General features: G+C 30.9%; 1 protein-coding gene across 5 annotated transcripts in view; it reads right to left on the reverse strand.

Annotated features, from left to right (window-relative positions):
• The window catches only part of LOC126742769 (uncharacterized), a 34,204-nt gene that overhangs the window by 11,970 nt on the left and 716 nt on the right, over positions 1–21,518 (reverse strand). For 2 of the 5 annotated variants that reach the window (XM_050449746.1, XM_050449829.1), the window contains 7 exons: positions 13,235–13,472; positions 11,153–11,405; positions 10,917–11,040; positions 10,000–10,366; positions 4,683–5,073; positions 1,790–2,019; positions 923–1,229 (listed from right to left, as the gene is read on the reverse strand). In XM_050449746.1, coding sequence (XP_050305703.1) covers positions 923–1,229; positions 1,790–2,019; positions 4,683–5,073; positions 10,000–10,366; positions 10,917–11,040; positions 11,153–11,405; positions 13,235–13,472 — 1,910 coding nt within the window. Of the gene's footprint in view, positions 1–922; positions 1,230–1,789; positions 2,020–4,682; positions 5,074–9,999; positions 10,367–10,916; positions 11,041–11,152; positions 11,406–13,234; positions 13,479–21,518 lie in introns of all 5 variants that reach the window. The other 3 variants (XM_050449659.1, XM_050449594.1, XM_050449904.1) reach the window with 2 other exon arrangements.

Raw genomic sequence — 21,518 nt, forward strand, 5'->3', positions numbered from 1 at the left:
AATGAAACCTATATAAACATAAGAACTTTATTCTGTATAACTGTTTGTTGCTTCATACACAATCGTGAAAATATTAGATATCCAATAAACCATAACCAAAACACTAGATCTAATGAAGATAATCAACTAATTCTTCCTATATGCTATAGTGAGTTCGGAAAGAGATCCATTAAATTTATAGGACCAAAACTGTACAATTTATTACCTAAACATATTAGAAACATCAAAGATAAAAAATTTTCAAAAATAGTGAAGGAATATATTGTAAACAATCTTAATAAGTTTAAGTCTGTTGTATCCTAATATTAGTAGATGCCTTCCCTTGTTAAATTGTTTAGGTACTTTATTACCTCACTGTTATTATTTTATAAATATACTTAGGAGCTCATATTAATGTATATATTTTTTCTTTAAATAAGTTGAACAGAAGAAAAATGTTTATTGTACACTGTTCATTTATTACTTCCCATACAGATGCTTGCATCTAGGGGAATATAACTGCATAATTTTGATATTGTAATAACTTAATATAACTGTGTAACTATAATATGATGTTATAAATAAATAAATAAATAAATAAATAAATAAATAAAAATAAAACAAAAAAAAAATTCAAAAGTGGAGGGAGACTGAAGATTTTTTATTTGCCATACATATATTGCTATTTGTTGCGTTTGATCATATTCTTTTTTTACACAATATATCTAAGTAAAATAAATAGGCATTAGACATTTGATTAAAGATGTTTGGCATGACTGGTGAACTGAATTTTATATCGTTAATAAATTTGACAAATTACAAATAATAGCAAAATTTTATATGTGCTGGTAAATTTCTACTTGTGTCCGTAAAGTATTCATGGTAATAAAAAAAATTATAATTGATTTTCATAGAAATTCAAAAAATCTTCTAAAATCCTTACCATAATTATTTCTTGGTTGTCCATTCATAGCGCCCTGCTGCCCATACAATGGGGGACTGTAACTCTGTTGGTAACCCTGACCGTTCTGCTGGTACTGTTGATTCTGGTACTGGTTAAAACCTCCATTATTGTATCGCGGTTTAGGCTGGAAACCATTCTCCCTATTGTTCTGTACTCCATTGGGAGATCCGTTGTTTTGTTGCCTATTGTTGTAGAATTCCATCGCCCCTCCATTGTTGTAGTTAGTTTGGGGCTTCTTTTGCCATGTACGATTATTGGAGTTGTTTGAATTTGGCGATGAGTTATCCTAAAACATAAAATTTAATTTTAATATGCATATTTGATGTGAGATTGATCATAATCATGGTTAAACACATAAAATAAAAGTGAATAATTCTAGGGACAACTGATGAACTTTGCACTTAAATGAATGTCAGATTTAGGCCAAAAATAAAACAGGATGCAGAGGATCTCATAGAGATTAAAACATCCAAATCCAACAACCATCTAAGTGAAAATATTATAATAAATAGATTAAAATTTCAATAAAATAAAGCAGGCAGAAAACAAAGTCAATTTAAAGATATGATTGTGAAATGTCAATAGTTAATATACATATGTGCTTAGAAAATAGAATGCTGAAAAAGTATTGATTCATGTAGATTGTAGATCTATTAGCCAAATTTCTGTAATTTCAAAAACACATAAAATGTGAACAAAAGAGTGGGTGAAATAAACGATATAGCATAAAAAGCATCACAGCAATACCCAGTGATAAAACCAATGTGTTAGAATACAAAAATTTGAGATTTGTAGCTGATTGCAGTAAGGTTAGTATCTGGATACTAAAATAAAAAATCTACTTACATTAAAGTAATTATTTTCTCTAAAATATTGATTATTAACCTTGTTTCTCTGGTTCCACCTGTTTCTGCCTGTTTGGATATTCCTGGAACTCTGGGAGAGTTCTTGAAGTTTTGGGCTGACCACCTGATCCGCCTCCTCGAGAACCGAGATCAGATCTTTGGCTTGTCGCTGGTTGTTTGACGTGAAGAAGGTGTAGGCTGTGCCGATTTGTTGACAACGTCCTGTACGTCCTAAAAAGAAAACAGGTATTTACACAACAGTTCAGAAAACAACCATAGCGTTATTAGGATGTAATTAAGTAATGTACAAACTCTAATGCTTCGTAGTTTAATAAGTTGAAACTACAAATAAAGAGCTAATTTATAGGTAATATTCCACAATTTCGACACCTAATTGAGAATGAAGTCATCTAATTAGGCTCTAATATGTGGCTTAGATAATAGATTTTATTATTAATCTATTTTTATTTATTCAATACTTTTATAAACCCTTCCCAATAATTAATCGCATAGGATTCACGAATATATTCACATAAGCAAACTCAAATAATGCTGTTAATGAAGTGTGCCAAAGACAACCAATTAAAAAAAAATTCCTCAAAAATCATTTAAAATATCACTCCAACCAATATTACATAAATTCATCAAACGTTAAAACTATCGAATAAGTACCATAAAGAGACACAGAGTTCATAATAAAAAAGTTCTAAAGTAATTCCCAAAAGTATGCTATAAAGCTATTAGGATTGGGTAGTACTTCTCAGTATACTTCTCCCTGGTTGAATCCCATCTGAGGTATGCCATCTGTTTTTGGGGGAGCGTTAGTGAACTACCTTCTGCAGATTTTCTTTGTGCTTCAGAAACGTGCTGCAAGATATAGAGTGAGAGCCTAAAGTCCGGAATAAATTCATTTAGAATTCAGGGGTATGTTAAAAAAAAAAACGCTCGGACACGTCGATTTTTATTTTTAACTACGGGTTTTCTTCAATTTTTTAAATGGAAATACCTATTTTTTTATTCTGTATTCTTAAAGAACAGAAATTTCTAGACATATTTAATGTTCTATACCTATCTTCATTTGTTTTTGAGTTATTGACAGTTGAAGAATGGCATATTTGCACTTTTGACATGTTATAAAATCCAAACGGTTAGACATAGACAGATGCGGTTTGCACTTTTTATCGAAGCTTTTTTAAAACCATCTGGTTTTTTAGCTTTTTTAAAACCATCAACAGGTACTAAGAAATTTACGGTTGAATTTCTAAAAAAACATTTAAAATATTAATGTATTTAATCAAAAGTATTGTATAAACGTTGAACAAAAAGAAACTATTCTAATCTAGACCGAATTAAATGTTCAAATTGAGCCCCATTAACTTCTTGACAGTAAGCGAGTCTTGATTCGAATTCTCTCAGAACGTTGCGTATCATTTCTTGAGGTATTCGTTGAATCTCATTTCTTATATTATTTCTCAATTCTTCTAAATTGTTGGGTTTATTTACATACACTCTATGCTTTAAATAACCCCACAAAAAGAAGTCCAAAGGAGTCAAGTCGGGGGACCTAGCAGGCCACTCCAATTGACCCCTTCGCCCAATCCATCGACCCGTGAAATGATAGCTAAATAGGCCAGTGAAAACCGCATCATTTTACTACATTTTTATGAAAAAAAAGTCATATTATTGCATTTAATTTTTTAGAGAATTTTGCAATTTTCTGTTAATATATCAAAAAACGCGCTCTAGCGGCATTACTAAGCATTAGATATATCACAGATAAGACGGATTTGATGTAGCAATAAATGTTTTTTCCAACGAGACCAAGTTTGTTAAAATGCGTTCAGTCGTTTAGGAGTTACAGCTGTTTATTTTAAAAAACATTGAATTGCCCCCACCACTTTATTTTAATAGATACGTCACAAAGTGTTACAAAAATTATTTGAGAAGAGCTGAGCTTTAAAAAGCGTATATTTTTTCGTAACATTTACCGAGTAGATTTCAGTGAAAAATAACTTAAAAAGTTTAAGATGGCGATTACGCCCCCTGGCGACCATCTTGGAAATCTAAAAATATTTTCCACAGTATTATTTTTACCAATTTACTTATAAAAATTTTTACCGCAAGTCTCTACGACAAATAGTTTCCAAAATACAGCACTTTGCATTCTTATCTGGCCACCCTGTACATGCGGGATACCTACAGAGTCTTGTCGGCCGTGCTTTATCAAAGAGAGTATTCTTACTATCTACTGCCTCTACATACAGGAATGATTTTGCTAAATCAACACAAGTTTATCACCCAAAATCGGAGATATGTTACTCGCCAACATGGTAATTTATGTCTTCCTATACCAACATGCTATAAAATTTTATAACTATCTGTCTAAACGCATTAGAGAGGCAAAATCTTCTAAACAATTTAAATTACTATTAAAAAAATTCTTATATACTACTATTTGGTAGTTGAATATTTCAGTGACACTCACCATGAACAACACAATGAACTTACAATGACATGTAGCTAACTAGTGGAGAGATGCTAATGTTAAAAAGAATAGAATTAGGAATATATGTGCATATATTGGGGTTTGCAGGGTCTAACATTTAAAATTTTTGAAAAATCGGCCTTTGAAAATCATCATTTTTTTTCCTCCTATTTCAGGTAAATTTTGAAACTTGGCAACACTCTCAAAAAAACTTTAAAAATATTGATGAAGTTCTGTGAAAACCGCACATTGTTGTCATTTTTCATTCTTGACTTAGCAGTTACAAGGTGTCAGTTTATAAATGGACACCCTGTATTTTATTAGACACAATAAGGCTTTGTTTATAACATTTTTTTGTTGAGAACAATAAAGCATATTTGAATGTGATTAATAAATAAAGGCAACTTACCAATTCTATGTACATAATCCTCACTGGAATTGGGATAATCATAATTGATAACATATTTAACATCTTCAACATCCAGCCCCCTGGCGGCGACGTCAGTAGCTACCAAAATCGAGAATTTACCAGTCCTAAATTCGTTAAGAACGTAGTCACGTTCAGGCTGCGACTTATCGCCGTGAATAGATATGGCGGAAAAGCCGACAGACTTAACAGCTTTGGTAATATCGTCAACTTTTTTCTTTGTTTCGACGAAAACGATGATTTTATTGTTACGATCTGAAGCTATTTGTTTTAAGAGACCGTTTAACTTCTCTTCTTTTTCATGTTCTTCACACACTTCAACTACTTGTTTGATGTTGTGGTTGGCTGACAATGCTAGACCGCCGATATTAACCTAGAAAAGAAGATATATTGTTATATAAAACACATTAAGAAAAACATTAAGACAAAAGATTAAAATGAGTAGATGATCAAATCATGTCAAAAAATCAAAAAAAATTATGACAATGAATATTTATAAGTCTTACGATTGGAAGTAAAACCACTAAGAACCAATCGAAAAGTAGATGCATATGATAAAATTCCAATCCTTTATTATAGACAATTGTATACTTAATTTTTAAACTTTGTTCAGTCATGCTTCATTGAATTTTCCGCTCTATTAATTAAATCGTTAGTATATAGGGCCATTTCCAAGTAATTTTAATTCAAAATCATATGCATAATCCAAGTAACTTTAGTTTAGTTAATTTAGTTTTTAACATTAGCATAATAATTCAATCAAATGTTTTAAAAAACATTTTTAGAACACTCTACTGACATGCATTGGTCTCTGTACAACTCTTCATACTTAAGTTAATTAGTTCATTAGATACAAAACTTTTAAAATGACAATACCAATTGAAGATCTAAACTATGCAGCTTTTTCTAAATCTTGTATTTTTTTGTAAAAATTTGTGCTTTTGTTTTATTCAGTTTATGCCTAGTTTGTGCTTTGTTTATAACAAACAATCAAGCTTTTTCCCTGTCATCTTCTTAAAAGAAGATATGGGTGTTTTGCTTAAACAATTTGAATGAAAAATTTTAATTTTCACTCACAATGTTTATATACCTTCTGGATCATTAAAAGATTTTAATAACTCCAAATTGATGCGTCAGAGGAGTTTGTATGGTGAAAATTCTCCAATTTTCATCACTTAAAAGTATGTTTAAAAAGGCACTTTTAACTGATCTTTTATTATTATCACTAATACCTATGTTTGTAATTCTGTTTTCTTTAGTTTAGGAGTTATAAATAACTAATAGTTGGGAATTTATTTAATTTTTTTTTTAATGGTTCAATTAAAGCCTTATATATCAAAATCAGTATTCGTCTTGAAAGAACTTCTCTAAGAATATAAAAATTATGGATTAGTGCTCCAATTTTTTTTTAAAATATATTACATGATGATAATTTTAAGTTTTTATCTATGTATACACCCAAGTATTTAATTGAATCACCCTGTTTAATAGAATTTTCTATATTGTTGACTTTAATATTTTGGAAATCTGGTCTACCGGTGTCCTTTATAGACAATGTAATGAACTTTGATTTTTTGCTATTTAGAGTGAGTTTAAAGGTGTTTAAAAATTTGTTTATTAAGGCCAGACCATGTTGCAATTTCGATTTAACATCTTCCCATGTGTCTCTATAGAAAACCACAGAAGTATCATCTGCGTAGGAAAATATCTTTCCACGCAAATCTATCTCATTTATACCATTCATGAAGATATTAAATAGTATGGGTCCCAGCACAGTGCCCTGTGGCACCCCAGTCCTTACAATCTTTGGCTCCCTAATAGTATCCTGAATTTTGGTGTATTGTACCCTATTTGATAGGTAGTTCTTTAAGAGTAACAAAACGTTTCCTCGTATACCATATTTTTCCAGAACTTCCAATAAGATTGAATGGCAGACTGTATCAAATGCCTTTGATAACTCCAGGAATGTCACAAGGCACTTACTATTTTTGTCTAGATGTTCAGTTATAGTACCCACAAGTCCATACAAGGCATTGACTAGTGGTTGGATACTATCGATAGCACTATCGATATTATAGATATAGTCTTGCTATCAACAACTATCGATAGTTTGACGTAATTATCGATATTGATGGTTTTGCGTGGCTTAGATTTTATTAAAACAATTACTCAAATTAAAATAATAAATTACTGTTTCATTTACCTTTAGTTAATATATTTTAAGTATTTATAAAAAAAATCTTAATCTTTCCTTAATAATAATGTTGGTGCTGCCATCTATGTAACAATGAACAAGTTAAAAAATATTGATCCAATCCTGCGTCCTGCGGGGATTCCCCAATTAGTGTTGTAAAAATCCGGATTAATACAATATCCGGACAGTATTGATTCGGATGAATTGAAAATTCGGTTTTTTCATCCGGGTTATTTGTCCGGACGATTTAATTCGGATTCTCTTAGCTAAGGTGGAACTTCGTGACCCTCGTGCAAGCTCATACAATTATTTCATTGTCGGTCGAACGGGTCGACGGGCGGCGTGTATCCGGACGATTTAGATATCTGGATTGATTCGGAATAATTTGATATTCGGATTGAACGGACGATTAATCCGGACTCTTCGCATCACTATCCCCAATATTCGGTAATTTCTGTTTTGTTTTCGTTGAGGTTATTACACTTATTTTTTACGGCTACAAGATAAGGTTTTCTTGGAGTGCGACCGACTTAAATTTATTTTAAAATGAGTAAAAGGGGAAAGTCATCATATGCTTGGGAGTATTTTTTGAAAAGTTCCAGTGGAAGTGGCATTGTTAAATGTAAACTGTGTTTAAAAGAATATAAATCTTCCGGAAATACATCTAATTTAATGGACCACTTAAAAAGAAATCATTCGAGTGAAATTTTGAAGCATTCTGATGGTGACGGTGAGCAAGCAAAAGGACAAAAAATTGAACAATATTTTGGTTCTAAAAAAGAAAACTTTTATGAGTGTGACAGTGCGAAGTGTAAAAAACTGAACGAGAAATTAGCTATGTTTATAGCTATGGATAGCCAACCATTTTCCGTAGTTGAAGATAAAGGATTTACAGCTAATAAATGAATTAGATCCTAGATACAAAATTCCAAGTGCCAAATAAGTAAGTAAAAGCCTCATGCCTAGTTTATATCAACAAGCACAACAGGAACTAAGAAGCATGCTTTCTGATGAAAAAGTAGAATATGTAGCTTTAACTACAGACTGTTGGTCTTCTATTAATGTCCAAGGGTTTTTAACTGTTACATGCCATTTTGTGTCCGAATTTAAGCTCATATCTGCTGTTTTACAAACCGTTCTTTTAACTGAAAGTCACACAGCTCTTTATCTTCTATGCTATAAATTCTAACTCTAATGAGGAGTTAAAATTAATTATTAAAAATTGCAAAAGCATTGTGAATTATTTTAAAAACAGCCCAAAAGCATATGAAAAATTGCGTTTTATCCAAAAGGATCAAAATAAACCCATCCTTAAGGTGATTCAAGAAGTAGCCACTCATTGGAATAGTTTATATCTAATGGTGCAAAGGCTGCTTCTTATTAACGATCAGATAACATTGGCTTTATACCCTAGCTCAAGCAAAACAGCACCCCAGCCACTCAAGCCTGATGAAATTGCAATCATGGAGGATATGGTCGCGGGACTATCCCCATTTTTGGAGGCTACCGAAAAATTTTCAGGGGATACATATTTTACAATTTTACTAGTAATACCGATAATCCATGGACTTCATAATGAGCTAAAATCAATTAATTGCAAAACCGAATGTGGCGATAAATTGGTCAAAGATTTGCAAGCAGGGCTAATAAAAAGGTTACTCGCTTATGAAACTCGTACGCCAACAGGATTAGCAACACTTCTCGATTCTAGATTTAAAAGGGCACCATTTAGACTCGATGATAATTATAAAAATGCTGTTAATATATTAACCAATGAGTTGACCAACTAAAATACAAGAATAAGAAACTGCAGGTACGTCTAAATCAGTGGACCTTGTCGAAAATGTAGACACGTCAAAGGAATTAAAAAAATCGGGATTATTGAGCTTCTTGGAATCCAGATTTAATCCAGAAGAAAGCTCTACACCAAGAACTGATGCTATAATAACCGTAAGACAATATTTGGAACGTCCTGTTATAACAATGGATAAAGATCCTCTGAGCTATCGGCAAACAAATGAAGGGGCTTATGAAGGGTTTCCAACTTTAGTAAGAAAATATGGATGCATTCCAGCTACCTCGGTTCCATCGGAACGAGTTTTTTCTACGGCAGGGGAGATTGTATGTGAAAAAAGAAACCGTTTAAAACCTAAAAATTGAGACATGCTTATTTTTTTGCAACAAAATAAAAATCTGTTCTAATTTTAAAAAAATAAAATTCTAGTAAAAGTTCTTGTTTGTTTGTTTTTTTTAACTAATCTAATGCGACATTTATTTTCTTTTAAGAATTTTTCCTTATTTTATTTTGTATTTTGTTTCATTAGATACACTTAAAATAATAATTTAAGTTTTTTCTGGTTTCTGCATTTATTCTTATTTATTTCAAAAAATATATTATGTGTTTTTGAATACAAGTCATATTTTTTATTTATTTTGAACCATTAAGCTTATAAAATTATGATATTATGTATAAAAACATAGAATACCATAAATTTACCGCATTTATCCAGTTTCGATAGTACTATCGATGGTAACTGTGCGAATATCGAAAAATATCGATAGTATCCGACCACTAGCATCCACTGTGTTCATACCAAAGGTAAATGCAAATTGATTTTTTGATAGAATATTGTTATGCTTAACTTAAAAGTTTTTCCTGTCTATTTGTAGTTTTGTGGTAGCAAATGCTGCCATTAAAGCATTTGCTACCATTTTAGCTGAATATTCCATTATTCCTTGTATTTGGGAATATGATTTTCCCTGAGCACATAGTTAAATAAATGCTGCTATTATTTTGACCACCTGAAAATCAGGTCTCACTACAACTGGATACAGGTATTAGTTTTAAATACAGGTACTGTACTTCCTTAGTTGATATTTTTTGAACAAATATTTTGTTTTGGCTTTAGAATTTGTGCATAACAACACATTTGGAATGCAAATATTTAATTTTATCCAACTACTGCTATGATTTTGACCACAACTGTATGATAAAAGACAATTTTATACCACAGGCATTATCCAACTATAGAGTAATTTTATGAACTAATGTTTTGAATAAAATAAGTTAATATAAAATCCATCTCCAAATTTAAATTGACTTACCTGAACATAATCAACTAAAAATTCCTCAGCTAAGGCCTGAACTTGTTTGGGCCATGTAGCAGACCACATTAGCACCTGCCTGTCAGGTCTGATTTGCTTGATAATCTTCCTAATTTGAGGTTCGAAACCCATATCTAACATTCTGTCAGCCTCATCCAAAACCAAATAGGTACACCGTGCCAAATTGGTGGTGCCCTTTTCCAAAAAGTCAATTAATCTACCAGGTGTAGCAATTACAATTTCTACACCCCTTTCCAGGTCTCTGGCTTGGGGTCCCTTGGGGGAACCGCCAAAGATGCATGTGTTACGAATTCCAGTATTTAAACCAAATTCATGAGCAACTTTTTGAATTTGCTGGGCTAGTTCCCTGAAAGAAATTTTATAGTTGATAAATTTGTTATTGGATTCCACCTTATTCTATTTTTATCTTTACTCAATAAATAATATAATGTACAAACTCTAATGCTTCATAATTTAACTGAACTAAACTACAAAGGGTAAAGAGCTCATTTTAAAAATTAATTTCCCACAATTCCGACACCCAATTAAAAATTATGTTAATTTAACTGGGCTCTAACATGTGAGGGTTACTTTAGGGTTACTTATATTTAAAAACTCTTTCAAGTTAACCTTAACCAAATAATTTAAAAAGAAAAAAAATTAGCATTAAACAGCAAAGAGCTTTATTGGTTTCCAAAAGGCCATTGACTGAAGTCTTTCATGAACATACAATTATATATAATATTTACAGTATGTAAATATTATATATTATATATTGATAATGTTATATTTTAAAATAATTTTTGGTGTTGGTTTCCACTTTTATACATATAATGAACAGATATTTGGATGTCTTAAAATCATTAAAAAATCTACAGTTACAAGTAAGAATTATACATCAAAAATTGCAAATTTACCTGGTTGGAGCAAGAATCAATGCAATAGGTCCTTCTCCCCTTTCAGGCCTTGGTTGGCTATTGATATGCACTGTAGCAGGTAACATGTAGGCTAAAGTTTTACCTGAACCTGTCTGGGCAATACCTGCAAATATAGTCAGGTAAAGCTTCTGAGAATATGACAAGAAGAATCACACATAATAACTCTCTAAATAACTATTCAAAATTAAGTTTCAGGAAATCAAGGCAAATCTTACCAACTAAATCCCTTCCACTTAAAACTACTGGCCACCCTTGTGCCTGGATGGCTGTGGGGTCATCAAACCCCTGTCCAAGAAGCACATTCATGATGTAATCAGGAAAGCTGCTCTCTTCAAAATTGAAGTTTGGCTGTGGTACATTCTCTCCTTGTACAATAATGTCCTTGATCTGCCTATATTTCTCAATATCATCATCTGTTCTATTCTTAGTATTTTGGTGTGGAATGTAGAAGTCTTTTTTGATTGGGGTCTAAAAATAAAAATTAAATATCACTCAATGTGCAATATTTTAAACTCTATAAATCAAGTAATAAGCAATGAGCTTGGAAACGATAATTCGATTATTTTTTAGTAAAAAAGAGCAGGCTCCAACTTAAATTTAGCAATTTATTTAAGTTCTCTAGCATTTATAGTTACTTCACAATTAATTTTCAAAGTTCGAATAAATACGCCATGTTTAATTTTTTCCTTATACCAGCGCGGCCGGGATGATACGTCACAGGCGCCCAAGTGGACGCGACGACCGACATGTCGATCGCGCACGCTGCTTTGTTAATATTATTATGCGTTTTTGCTGTTGTTTGTGGTTTTCAAAATGTCTGCTCCACATACCTGTTATAAACATTGTATTGTATTTTAATAAGTTCATATGTACATATGTCGAAAAACGCCTTAGACAAGGAAAATGGTTGGACCGGTATTAGCCTATATTTACAATGTTAACGAAGTGAGCCGAATTTTTCTCACATTATGGTGACACGCTTACTTGTTTTTGAGAGTATTTTAAGAGATTCTTGGTTTTTTTTAAGTAAAATTTTTGGTTAAATCTATACTTTTTGGATATTACATCAAAGTGGGATGTTCAGTGTTTTGATTTAAATTTCGTAGGAAAAATAATTGCCAGATGACATTTTTGCAGATTTGGTGGCAAGCAGCTCGTTTCAGGTGCGTGATTACAGGTCCACTCATTTCCCTTGTCTAAGAAAAATGCTTAGATTTTGAAAAACAGGGTGTCAAAGAAAAAGTTTATTTTTAATTATTTTTGAATAGAATTTATAGTTTTAAAATATTAACGTTTATATAATGGGTAAGGTGTCTGACTGACCACGAACAACTCCCTGCTCCATTGTAATTAGTCAACAAGCAAAATACATCAATAATAAAAGTTAAAAGTCAAAATGTCAACAAACAAAACCACCCTGTCAAAATAACGCCTGGGCACTAGGCTGTGGCTGGCTGGCTAGCGAGCGCTCTATAATACACCGTCGCGTCGGCGTCTGACGTAGCGCGTAATTGGGACGGAATCTCGAGAGGTATAAAAAACTCCAGACTAGCAGCCTTAAAACTTTGCAAATACTTACCCTAAAAACTTGAAATAAACGTCATTGTTCTTATAAACTTATGTTGTATTTATTTTTGGGAAAATATATTTTTTTTTAAATTTTCCAAGCCCATTGAAATAGATATGACAAAAACCTGCTAATGTACTATTCTTTATTTACATCAAATGACTTGGGTTTTTATAGAGGGACAATATAATCAAATTTTAAATCTCAAGCCTTGAACTTTAGCCTAATATACAATACAATTGTGGAACTGCAACTTTTAAATGATTCTGTGAAATTTTTCTAGGACTAACATGGAAACAACATGTAGTAAAATTTTGTAGAAAAATTAGAAAACAGCATATACCTCTTGAATTTATTGAAAATTTTAATGAGCCAGATCAAGGTAAATGCTGTAATACAGATATGGTGTTTGAGAAGTAAAGAAAATGTGTTCATATATGTATCAAATTACCCCTAACTTATTGGGGATATAGATAGTCATTTAAAAAACAGAATTTTAGCTCTTGACATTGTGCAGATCTTTAGAAATTTAGAATGTGAAATAAGGAATTATAGTGATTTTGTGTCAGACTTTAACATTAAACTGATTAAAAGTTTTAATTTTTTTTTAACTTAATATACTTTTTAAATTATCAACAGAAATACTAAAGTAGGACCAGCAATTTCCAGTCACACTTTCCACTATTTTCTAAAGAGGAATTTTAATTTATGTAATGGATCTCTGTCTTACCAGTTCAGTAGTCTGCCATTCCTGTCCATCTTTCTCTTCACCATTCTCATTCATGGGCTTCTGTTGTTGACCATTATAATTCTGGTAATTATTAGTGAAATTTCTGTTATTGAACTTCCTGTTGTTAAACTGTCTCATATTTGGACCTCCAAAGTCCTGTACTGGGGCAATAGCATGTGGTGGACCATTCCAATAATTTGATTGCTTTTCATATTGATTGTTGCGATCTGGTCTTGGCCTGTATCTAGCCAAAAGAACAATTAAAGGAATTCCTGTATACTCTGAGAAGTGCTACTCTTATTTATAATGAAGTTTGTACAGTCATTCTAAATGCTGTACACTTTCATTAGGATTAAAAATGCCTTTCAATTAACTATAACCAATATCACTATGTATAATAAAACCAAGGTAAAGTATAGTAATATTCTGATGGCAGGGTACTAAATTTTCAAACAAGTTTTTTTTTAATCAATTCAACTTTTGTAATTGGATATAGGGTGTAGTTTCAATACTATGATGTGCAGAAACATTCCTGTCATGTTCAAATAATGAGTGAGTACATTACATTAATACAAATTCTCAAAAGTTTGTTTTTCAATGCATTTATAATTGGGTCAAGTTCAAATTACACACATTTTAAACCTCTTCCTATAACTTTAGGAGTTATGTCAAAATGTCTTTTTGTTTTTTATTTAGAAAAAAAAACCCATTTGAAAATTTACTATTCTGGAATTATCAGAATATGGTTTCCTGTAAAATAACATAAATTTTAAGCCTTTTAGATTTTAAGTGCTTTTTTTGAAAAATTACTAAGGACTTTTCAAAAAATTTATTTATTTAGGGGCAAAGTGCCTACTAAAAAGTTTCCTTATACTGAAACTATCACAAGAAAACGTAAAAATAAACATATAAACAGCCAAACAACCAGCAGTTAAACTGACCAACTAGGTAGGTAAACAATAAGAAGCACATAAATATTTGAAAATCAAGATGACATAATAAAAAGTAAACTGGAATAATAATAATAACTTTTATTGCCAACAAAATGATATTACAATCACAAAGCAATGTCAAATACAGTTCACCATTTTGGTGCTTATGAGAAAAAGAAAAAATAGTTTCACAAAAGGGATGTACCTACACATATGAAAAGTTAAAATTTGCAAGTAAAATAATTAGATATGACAACACATTTAAAATAATCAATTGATCTAAAGATATATAGACATAAAATATTATACATAAACTATTGAACATTGATGAAGTGTGTTTCAAAAATTTACCACCATCTAAATTATAAAAACAATTTTTATGGAGATATTTTATTGTTTCTTCCCTGAACACTTTGATACTGCCTATTTCTTTAATATGTACTGGAAGAGATCCGTATGCTTTAATTACTCTAAGCTGAGGACCCTTTTGAAGTTGAGTTATGTAGAGGTATGCAAAGGTCACCCCGACCTCTAGTAATAGTTAACATCTGTTCACTATAATGTTGTTCATTTCTTTAAAAAAGAGTTCTCGGTGAAAAACCAAAAATGCACCAGATGGTGCGCTTCTGTGCTCTAAAGACAGACAGTATTCCGTGAGGATCTCCAAATATAATGCCATAATTTAAAATAGACTGAACACAGGATATATAATATAACTTGATAAGTTGTCCCTAAGTCTACGCATCAATGCACAGTTCCAATTCAATAAAGCATCAAGATGCACCCCAAGGAACTTAAAGGTTACCGCTGTTGGAATAGGTTTTTTATCCCCTTTGACATACAGTGATTTGGTTGCTCTGACTTTTGTTAATTGTTTGACTAAATTGTATAATACTAGTTTTTCCTGAGTTTTAAGGAGTTTTTTGTGCATTAACTCCTCATCTCACTCACTGCACCTGATTAGGCAACAGACAAGTCAGCCATGGAGCCAGCAGACAATATAAGAGATACATATAAAACAAAGAGGAGTGGCCCCAAAATTGACTCCTGGGTAACCCTCTGTTCCACCTCCAGTGGTTCTGAAAAATAACATTTGCATTCCAGAGTAATACCAACTACTTGTTTCTTTCAGCCAGATAGTTTTTTATCAGTGATAGGCATGCTTCCCTCAAGCCAACCAAGCTAAGCTTACTGAGCAACAGGTGACATGATTTATCATGTCAGAAGCTTTTGACAGATCAAAATATATGCCAGCAACTTTATGGTTCTTATCAACTTCTTTAATAAAATGATCTATTGCCCCATATATTGCCAGCTCAGTCGACCTAAGAGGCACAAAACCATACTCATGTGCAGACAAGACCTGATGTGTCTTCAGAAAGTAAAAAATTCTGTTATAGAGCTCTCTCAAAGATTTTTGAGAAGGAGGATAACAGGGATATAAGTTTGTAGTTTTCTGAATTTTTCACATTCCAATAAGTAAATTTTTTGGACAGCTGATAATTAAAAAATGAAATATAATTATCATTTGTCTTGTTCAAGATCACTTACAAGTCAGTAATCAGCATTTGGGGCTTCTTTGGGGACTTTTTTATTGGTCACTTGAGCTTTGTTATAGTAGTATGAACTATAGTGACAGAAGAGAGGTTTACTGCATTGTCATTTTGATTAATTTTGCAATAAATAAATAAATAATAGTAATAGATTTGTATTTATTTTATTTTCTGTGAAAAATTCAATGTTTAATATTAAAACATATCATACTATTACTATTTTTTTGGTATTTATTATGTAGGGTGTAAGACAAAGATATGAGACCTTTAGATAAAATGTAAGATTGTACTTTATATAAATGTTAATATAAAATAATGAATTTTTTTAGTTGATTTGAGGACTTTTTTTTAAGAAATTTTAAATAGCAACAGCATAATGATCAATGAACAAAAAAAAAAATACAAAACTAATAATTTGTCAAAAATTGATCAGCTGAAAAAAATGTTTAGTGATGTAGCAATATACATACAAGTGATTTCCAATATAATTGATGTATTGATTATTGAAATAATTTTGACCATCACTAATATTCACTGAAGCCAACAAACTGGTGAATAAGTTTAATTGTTTAGAAGTTTATAAACAAAGATCTGCTCCTCTTTTTGTCTAGCTCACAATCTTTAAAGATTCATAACATTTAAGACATCACTGAATACAAGCACAAAATGTCAGTTGAAGTGAGTTTAGATGAAGAATTATAGAAAATAACCTCTAAATCTTTAAAAGTGTTATTGTTTAAAGATAATAAAAATTTCTTTTTCAAGACTTAAGCTCGTCCTCTGTATTGTCTTCTTCATTTTTTCTTTACTTTATTTTGTGTTGTAAATGTAGCTAATGTTATCTTACTATATTATAATACTGCCATATAGAACTGCTGTCTTCAGCTTGAATAGATTATAAAGTCCTTAGTGTTTCTTTTTATAAATCCCAAAATGTTTAATACCTTATTATCAAAATAAAGTCTTCACTGACACTATTTAAATAAATATAAGTTAATTTTTAGGAAATACTATTACAGCAATATCGAATAGCGGAAACCCCGCATAACGGAAACAGCACTATTTTATGCATTGACCACCGTATACCGTGAACAAACGATCCCCGGTTAATGGAAACAAAATGTAATTGGATCGATAGTTCGCCAGTAACGTTGGCGAAAGCAGCCGGTGCTTCCCCGATATGCTGTTTTTGGCGTTCTTCGAATCGATAGGCGCCGTGAATCTATTGTGTGTTAAGCAAGGCAGGTTGTTATCCTTTGTTTATGTTGTCTGTTAGTGTGGTTTTGAAGTTTAGTGGTTATAAAGTTTAGTGATTTTTATTAGTGTGACTTAAATTGTGTTGGTGTTAGATCGTTTATAAATTATTATATTATAAATGTCGCTTAAAAAAACAAAGTGTTTAACCCTCTATGAAAAATCTCTTGTAATTCAAGACTTAAATAATGGACAAGGCGTTACATATTTGGCGAAAAAGTATGGTGTGGCAAAATCTACAATTTGCAAAATAAAAAAATGATTTCTGAGTGCTGTTAGAAACACGTATGTTGGACCAGGTAAAAGACAAACCCTAAAGGGTTCCCAGTTTCCAAGAATGGAAAAAAGACTGTACAAGTGGTTTCTTGACCAACGGAATAAACATTTAATGGTAAGTGGCGACATGATTAAAGAAAAAAAAACAAAATTCATTTATTCACAGCTCAATGAAAGGGATTACATTTACCGCTAGTGATGGATGGTTACAAATATTCAAAAAAAGATTTGGAATTCATTTTTTTAAAATTTCTGGGGATAAACTGTCATCTCAACCAGAGCTTGTAGACCCATTTAAAATGGCTCTAAAAAATAAAATAGCAGAGCTTGGAATCTCATTGGATCAAGTTTACAATGCTGATGAGACAGGACTTTACTGGAAATTATTACCAAAAAAAAACATTTGTCTTGTCAACAGAAAAAACAGCTCCTGGTAGAAAATTGGAGAAACAAAAAACAACATTTTTGGCTTGCACTAATGCTACTGGGCTCCATAAAATTAAACCATTGGTGATTGGTAAAGAGGCAAAATCAAGATCGTTTAAAAATTTTGAGTGTCCTGTTGACTATGAACATTCTAAATCAGCTTGGATGACTGCCGCAATTTTTAAAAAATGGTTTCATTATTCATTTGTACCACAGATAAGTTTTCCTTATCTATAGTTTTGTTTTATGATTAGTACAACCATATTAATTTTTTTGAAGGCTCTACTTCTTCTGGATAATGCACCATCCCATCCAAATGAAGAAGAATTAAAAAGTGAAGATGGACAAATTATAACCATGTACCTGCCACCTAATATCACCCCACTCATACAGCCTATGAATCAAAATGTTATTAGGCTAACAAAATTGTACTACAGAAAAGGTCTTCTATCATCCATAGTGGCTATCAATATGAATGTCATTGATGCCCTAAAAAACCTGACAATAAAAGATGCAGTGATCAATTAATGTCTGCTTGGAATCATCTTGATTCTCAAGTTATCAAAAAATGTTGGAAAAACATTTTAAATGTGGTGCCCTATACACATGATGTAGACAGTGATGATGAAAATGTACCTCTTTCTCTCCTAAAACACCAATGGGACAGCACTGCTCAGAAACCCATATCTGAATCTCTTGGTCTTTTACATACATTGACACCTTAGGTAAATTTTGTCATTTTATATTTGAATATTAAGTCTTAATTTGGATTACAATTTTTTTTTTGGGAACTTTTGAAGATTCTGACATTGTAGAGTGGAATCAGTGGGACAAATTTTGCAGAGGACAACCTTGAAGAATGTCAATCGGATGAAGCAGAAGTATTAAATGAGATTGAGCAGGAACCCTCAAATAAAATTTCATTAGATAGGGCAATTAATGCCTTTAATATAGCGATTCTGTGGGCAGCAGAGGAAAATGAAATTGACATAAATAATAATAATAATAATAATAATAATAATAATAATAATAATAATAAAGACATTTATTAGCCACCAATACAAAAAAAAAGCATAATTACAGAAGGTAATATGATTATATACATGGAATTGAATATTAGAATATTAAAACAAAGAGAGCATATTAAAAACAATAGGTTATATAAAGAATTTAGTTAACACAAGTAAGGCAACTAAAAAGCCATGCATTCAGACTTCCAGAAAAGAAGGAAACAACTTCCTGGATTCTGTTAAGGCTTATAATAGAAGAAATTAGAGAAAAAAAAACAATTGTTATAGACAAACTAAAAAAAAAACAAATAGGTAGGCATATACTTATGAGGGGAAAAAGCAGTAGGGGGAAAAATGGATGAAACGGAATGAAAAAATTCTTTTTTCTTCTTTTTTTTTTTAAACAGTTAATTTTTGAATAATAAATGTTAATAGAATATTTTACGTTGCATTCAGTTAATTAGCATGTGCGTAGTATTTTAATAAAGAAAGGACTTTTAAGACTACAATGACCTTGTAGTCTTAAAAAAATTAAGAGAGAAAGCTGTGATGTTAAAAGTAAAACAACCTAAAAAACAAACAAAAATTTCAGACTTCTTTAAGAAAAACTAATTTCTTAAAGTTTGAAATTTGTTGTATCTTTTTTTTTTTACAGTAAATAATATTTTTAAGTAAGAATATGAACTTTATGTTATGTTAATTTCGTTTTGTTTCTGTTACTTTTCGTAATTATAAATGATTAGTACACATAAAGTGTAACCTTTGTTAATGTGAATAAATTGATAATGTGAACACTCTTTGTTTTTTTGAGTTCACTGTATTGAGTGTCTACTGTATATTTTAAGCTCAATTATTAAATAAAAGAAGAAAACAATATATAGCTAATTATTAATTTGTCACAACAATATAGATTTTACCTACAATAAAAAACTCATAGCACTGTAAACTGTAAAAAAACACAATAAATCAAAATAAGGTCACTGTTTTTTGTAAACATGGCCATATGCTTCAATCATTCCATGAAATGAACCAGGAAGAAACCCAACAAAATTGTGAAATAACAGGCAAGTTCTTAAAAAATCGAAGCCCTTAAAATGATTGAAATATGCTTTTGAGGAGAAAATGCCTAGTATTTACTATTAAAAAATTATTTACTATTTTATTTAAAGACTGGAGTTCCTCAAGGGACAGTCCTGGGTCCAATTTTATTCTTGATCTATATTAATAATTTGGGAAAATTACTACAAGATAGTTCGGTTATTTGTTACGCCGATGATACTGCAGTCACATTCACAGACAACAGCTGGGATGGTGTATACTGGGAAGCAGAGCAAGGCCTTTATGTAATTCAAAACTGGATAAATGAAAACAAAATCACCCTAAATATAACAAAGACCAAATTTATAGCTTTCTCTTTGACAACTAGTGATCAACCTAAAAAAAGTAATATTAAAATTCACAACCCAACTTGTAATTTAATAAATAATAACTGTCCTTGTCCTTGCATACAAAAAATTAGTAAAATTAAATACCTAGGTTTATACATTGACCAGTATCTACCCTGGAATGAACATGCTTTTGAAACGTCCAAAAAACGTAGAAAACTTTATTATAAATCTTATCAGCTTCCTAATATTTTAGATAAGAAAACACTAAAAATAGTATATTCTTCACTAGTAGAATCAATTTTAAGATATTGCTTAGTAATTTGGGGTGGTCTGAATGATAATGCCATGCAAATGTTAAAAGTATGCCAAAATAAAATACTTAAGATTATCCTAAGCAAAAGCAATTAATATCCTACAATCAACCTTTATTCGGAACTAAATGTACTAAATTTAAGAGGATTGTTTGTGAGTGCATGTCTTTGTTACTACAGAAAGGTTAAAGATATTTTTAGGGAACTAGACCATCAGTATTATACTCGTTCTAAAACCAACAAGGATTTGCAATCTCACTTTTTCAGCAAACCACACTTGCAAAGAAATATGCTGTTTCTACTTCCCAAATTTCTTAAGCTTCTGCTCACAGGCCTAAGGTCTAAAGTCGAAGTAAATAAGCATATTAGCATGTATTATATAGATTATTTTAATGTTATGATAGGGTTTCATTTTAATTATTTATACTTAATAGCAGAAAACTGCCACAGAGGTCAAGGGATTGGAAATTTCGATACAGGCCAAGCAAATGGTCTAGTGAAATGTTCCATTCCGTGATAGATGCTACAATAATATTACGGTAATTTTGTTAATGAGATATTGTACCAATATAGACTATTGTATTGCTGTCTATTTGCTATTGAATGATTTATATTTTGTAAAATTGAATTAATATATTGTATTGTATTTGCAAACTGATTATGCTAAAAGAAACATATTTGAAAATACACACAAAATATGTTGATATTATTGAAAAACATTCTAAATAATAGGTGTTGAATTGTTGATCCATAATGTCAGCCAACACCTTTATATTATATACAGAATCAATGCCTTAAAAAGAATGAAAAAATAATGTTCAATTTACCATAATATATTTAAATATTTAAAAAAAATATCTATCAGGGTCAGGCCAAATATTACAAAGGCATTTTTAACTAAATATGAATATAAACACATATGTATAAGTAAAATTGTTGATCCATAATGTCAGCCAACAACTTCATATTATATACAGAATCAATGCCTTAAAGAGAATGAAAAAAATAATGTTCAATTTACCATAATATATTTAACAATAAAAAAAAAATTACGTATCCGGGTCAGGATAAATATTACAAAGGCATTTTTAATTAAATATGAATATAAACATATATGTATAAGTTAAATTGTTT

Source organism: Anthonomus grandis, chromosome 1 (genome assembly GCF_022605725.1).
Source record: "Anthonomus grandis grandis chromosome 1, icAntGran1.3, whole genome shotgun sequence".
In the NCBI taxonomy this organism is placed as follows: domain Eukaryota; kingdom Metazoa; phylum Arthropoda; class Insecta; order Coleoptera; family Curculionidae; genus Anthonomus; species Anthonomus grandis.